General features: G+C 43.4%; 1 protein-coding gene across 1 annotated transcript; it reads left to right on the top strand.

The window, feature by feature from the left end:
* The first annotated feature begins 1300 nt into the window (after nucleotides 1–1300).
* LOC100764600 (glycerol kinase) lies at nucleotides 1301–2941 on the top strand. The gene has a single exon (XM_027400832.1). The coding sequence runs from the start codon at nucleotides 1301–1303 to the stop codon at nucleotides 2939–2941; it is 1641 nt and encodes a 546-aa protein (XP_027256633.1).
* The last annotated feature ends 1714 nt before the right edge of the window (nucleotides 2942–4655 follow it).

Genomic DNA, 4655 nt, shown 5'->3' with positions numbered 1-4655 from the left:
TTTTCGTTTTATGTGTATGAATGCTTTGTCTCCCTATGTGCCTATGCATCACACATGCAGTAGCAACAGAGGCCAGAAGAGGACAATGGATCCTATAGACCTAGAGTTACAGATGGTTGTGATCTGAATAAGGTTGCTAGGAAGTGAACCTGGGCCCTCTGAAAGAGCTGCCAGGGCTCTTAACTAACAGCTTAGCCATCTTTCTAGCCCAGACATGCCATAGTTGATAAATAGTTTTTATTTTTTATTTATTTTTGAGATAGGGCTTTTCTGTAGCTTTGGAACCTGTTCTGGAGCTTGCTTTGTATACCAGGGTGGCCTCAAACTCACAGAGATCTGCCTGTCTCTTCCTTCTGAGTGCTGAGATAATAGGCCTGAGCCACTGCCACCCATCCAGTTTTTTGTTTGTTTGTTTGTTTTGTTTATTTTTGGTTTGTTTGCTTTGTTTATTTCTTTTGATAAATAGTTTTTGAATCCATAAGATACTCAGTTATTTCCTCTCAGAATGTTTCCTGAAAAGATAAGAAAATAAGATTGTGGCCTCTGGTTGTGCTAACACAAATACCCTGGTGCTTAGATTTGAGACAGAAGAGCAACTTCGGATGTCCTAAGGCAAGAACACAAGTGGTCTGAAGTAGAGACAGGACATGCAGTATATCCCAAAAGTCTAGAAGGAAATGAAAGAGAAGGTAGGACCAAGAAACTCATGAGTTACAACTCTCCAGCATAGACTTTTCTTGTAAATATACAGGAAACAATGAGAAGAATTTGAACAAGGAAGGGCATGGTCATATTTTCATTTTAAGGGAATCGTTTCATTCTGGGGCTTGAATACAAACCTTTTTAGAACAAAAGACTGGGGAATGACCAGCCAGGAAGACACTTGAAGAGTGTTATAGGCCATTGAAGAGAAAAGGGCCAGTGACTTGTACCAATTCAATGGCAGAAAATTTGGCAAGCAGTAGTCATTTAGACAGAGAACTGGATAGATTTCCTGGTGGGTTGTGAGATTTATGAGAATAGACATGATCTGCTAGAATACTGGCAAAGAAACTGGATTGATTAAAAGAAAGTTTGAGGGAGTATCTCAGGTTACCTTTTGGACGAATTAAGTTAAGATGTCTGCTTTATATCTAAAGTTGATCATATGTATCTGGAGATCAGGAAAGATCACGGATGAGGAAGTTACCAGGAAGTCAGAAGTTCAACCAATCGCCTCTGGTCCGGTGCCTGCCCCTCCCCCGCCCACTGTCATCACCAAGGAAACCAGACGCAATAACCTGCCACCAAAGCTGGATTCATGGCTGACGCTGAAAAAGCGGTTTTGGGGCCGTTGGTAGGGGCCATAGACCAAGGTACCAGCTCAACACGTTTTTTGGTTTTCAATCCCAAAACAGCTGACTTACTTAATTATCATCAAGTACAAATAAAACAGGAGTTCCCGAAAGAAGGATGGGTAGAGGAAGACCCAAAAGAAATCCTGGAGTCTGTGTACGACTGTATAGAGAAAACATGTGAGAAACTTGGACAGCAGAGCATTGATGTTTCCAACATAAAAGCTATTGGTGTTACCAATCAGCGAGAAACTACTATAGTCTGGGACAAGGTAACTGGAGAACCTCTCTACAACGCGGTGGTGTGGCTTGACCTAAGGACCCAGTCCACTGTCGAGAGTCTCAACAAAAGCATTTCAGTAAGCAATAACTTTGTCAAGACCAAGACAGGCCTTCCAATCAGCACTTACTTCAGTGCAGTGAAACTTCACTGGCTCATTAACAATGTGAGGAAAGTGCAAAAGGCTATCGAAGACGGCAGAGCTCTCTTTGGGACAGTTGACTCATGGCTTATCTGGAATATGACTGGAGGCGTCCAAGGAGGTGTCCACTGTACCGATGTAACTAACGCGAGCAGGACCATGCTTTTCAATATCCATTCTTTGCAATGGGATGAAGAGCTCTGCAATTTTTTTGGAATTCCAATGAGCATCCTTCCCAGAATCCGGAGTTCTTCTGAGATCTATGGCCTAATGAAAACTGGTGCCTTGGAAGGTGTGCCGATATCTGGGTGTCTGGGGGACCAGTCTGCTGCTTTGGTGGGACAACTGTGCCTCCAGGATGGACAAGCCAAAAACACATATGGAACAGGCTGTTTCTTACTATGTAACACAGGCCAAAAGTGTGTAACTTCTGAACATGGCCTTCTGACCACAGTGGCTTACAAGCTTGGCAGAGAAGAACCTGTCTATTATGCGCTGGAAGGTTCTGTAGCTATAGCTGGTGCTGTTGTTAGCTGGCTTAAAGACAATATTCAAATTATTAAGGCATCAAAGGAAATTGAAAACCTTGCTGAAAAAGTAGGCACTTCTTATGGCTGCTACTTTGTTCCAGCTTTTTCGGGGTTATATGCACCTTATTGGGACCCCAGTGCAAGAGGGATCATCTGTGGACTCACTCAGTTCACCAATAAATGTCATATTGCATTTGCTGCATTAGAAGCTGTTTGTTTCCAAGCACGAGAGATTTTAGATGCTATGAATCGTGATTGCGGAATCCCACTGACACATTTGCAGGTAGATGGAGGAATGACCGAAAACAAAATTCTTATGCAACTGCAAGCAGACATTCTGTGCATTCCAGTGGTGAAACCTGCCATGCCAGAGACGACTGCCCTGGGAGCTGCCATGGCAGCAGGGGCAGCAGAAGGAGTTAGTGTGTGGAGTCTGGATCCCAAGGACTTATCACTTGTCCAAATGGAGAAGTTTGAACCTCAGATCAATGCTGAAGAAAGTGAAGTTCGTTATTCCACATGGAAGCAAGCTGTAATGAAGTCCATGGGCTGGGTTATGACTGAAACTGTCGAGCCCAGTATCTTCAGCAGTCTTTCTCTGGGTATTTATGTAGTGAGTAGCATGGTGATATTAATTGGAGCAAGGTACATCTAAGGTGTCCCACAAATCATGCCACCTTGTGGACTCCCCAGTTGAGAGTTTTTTTTTACCTGATGAGAGAATCCAGCAGTTGTCTCAATGTGATGCCACCATTCAGACTCTGAATTTGTTTATTTGCCCCTTGTTGCATGTATCTCAAAGACCCACGATGTGAAATAAAGAATAGCAGTAGAAAAAGAAATGCTATAAAAATATTAGTTTCTTTTTCTTTTTTTGCTTTAATTTTTTAAAATTTAGAAACAACAATTTTACATATGAATCCCCAACCCCATTCAGTCTCCCTCCCATCCTTCCATGATCCCTGCCAACCCTCCAACCCACCCCTCCCTCGCTCCCCCAGGATAGTGTGGCCTTCCATGGGGGATCTTAAAAATCTGTCACATCATTTGGGGGCGGGCCTAGGCACTCCTCCATGTATCTGGGCTGAAAAAGTATTCCCCCCATGGGGAATAGTATCCTAAAGTCCATTTGTGCACTAGATATAAATACTGGTTCCACTGTTAGAGGTCCTATAGACTGCCCAAACCTCCTTACTGGCACCCATATTCAGAGGGTTTGGTTGGGTCCAATGCTGGTTCCCCAGCTTTATGACTGGGGACCCTGTGCTCTCACTAGGTCAGTTCAGCTGTTTCTGTGGGTTTCCCCAGCATAGTCTTGACTCCTTTGTTCATCCCTCCTCCCTCTCTACAACTGGAACCAGGAGTATGGCTTCAGTACTTAGCTGTGGATGTCTGCTTCTGCTTCCATCAGATGAAGACTCTAGAATGGCAATTAAGGTAGTCATCAATCTTATTATCAGGGAAGGGCATTTAAGGTAGCCTCTCCACTACTGCCTAGATTCTTAGTTGGGGTCATCTTTGTGCATCTCTAAACATTTTCCTAGTGCCAGATTTCTCTTTAAGCCTATACTGGGTCCCTCTGTTAAGGTATCTATCTTTTGCTCTCCTCTATTCCTCCCCCCACTCAGTCTTCCTGATCCCTCTTGTTCTCCTGCCCCTTCCTCTTCTCTCCTTCTCTTTTTCCTACCTCCCTCCCCTCTCTCCTCCAGCTCCCAATTTGCTCAGGAGATCTTGTCCGTTTCCCCTTCTTCAGTGGACCATGTATTTCTCTCTTAGAGTCCTCCTTGTTTCCTAGTTTCTCTGGTGGTGTGGATTGCAGACTGATAGTCTTTTGCTCTTTGTCTAATAACCATATAAGAGTGAGTAAATGCCATGCTTGTCTTTCTGTGACTGGGTTGCCTCACTTAGGATGGTTTCTTCCAGTTCCATCCATTTGCCTGCGAATTTCAAGATTTCATTGTTTTTTTTTTTCTCTGCTGAGTAATACTTCATTGTGTAAATGTACCACATTTTCTCCATCCAGTCTTCATTTGAGGGTATCTATGTTGCTTCCACATTCTGGCAACTACAAACAACACTGCTATGAACATAGTTGAACATATATCCTTGTTTCATGAATGTGCAACTTTTGGGTATATGCCCAAAAGTGGAATTGCTGGATCTTGTGGTAGACTGATTACCATTTTCCTGAGAAACCACCATACGATTTCCAAGGTGGCCGCACAAGTTTGCTCTCTCACTATCAATGGAGGAGTGTTCTCCTTTCTCTACATCACCTGCAGCATAAACTGCCATTGGTGTTTTTGATTTTAGCCATTCTGGCCAGTGTAAGATGGTATCTCAGAGTTGTTTTGAGTTGCATTTCCCTG

The sequence above is a fragment of the Cricetulus griseus genome, chromosome 2 (genome assembly GCF_003668045.3).
Source record: "Cricetulus griseus strain 17A/GY chromosome 2, alternate assembly CriGri-PICRH-1.0, whole genome shotgun sequence".
NCBI classification, from domain to species: Eukaryota; Metazoa; Chordata; class Mammalia; order Rodentia; family Cricetidae; genus Cricetulus; species Cricetulus griseus.
Note: the sequence above shows the minus strand (reverse complement) of the source record. Positions and strands in the feature narration are given on the sequence as shown.

What these genes read in the sequence shown, in the direction of transcription:
- LOC100764600 (XM_027400832.1), top strand. Translation starts at nt 1,301, where the DNA reads ATGGCTGACGCTGAAAAAGCGGTTTTGGGGCCGTTGGTAGGGGCCATA.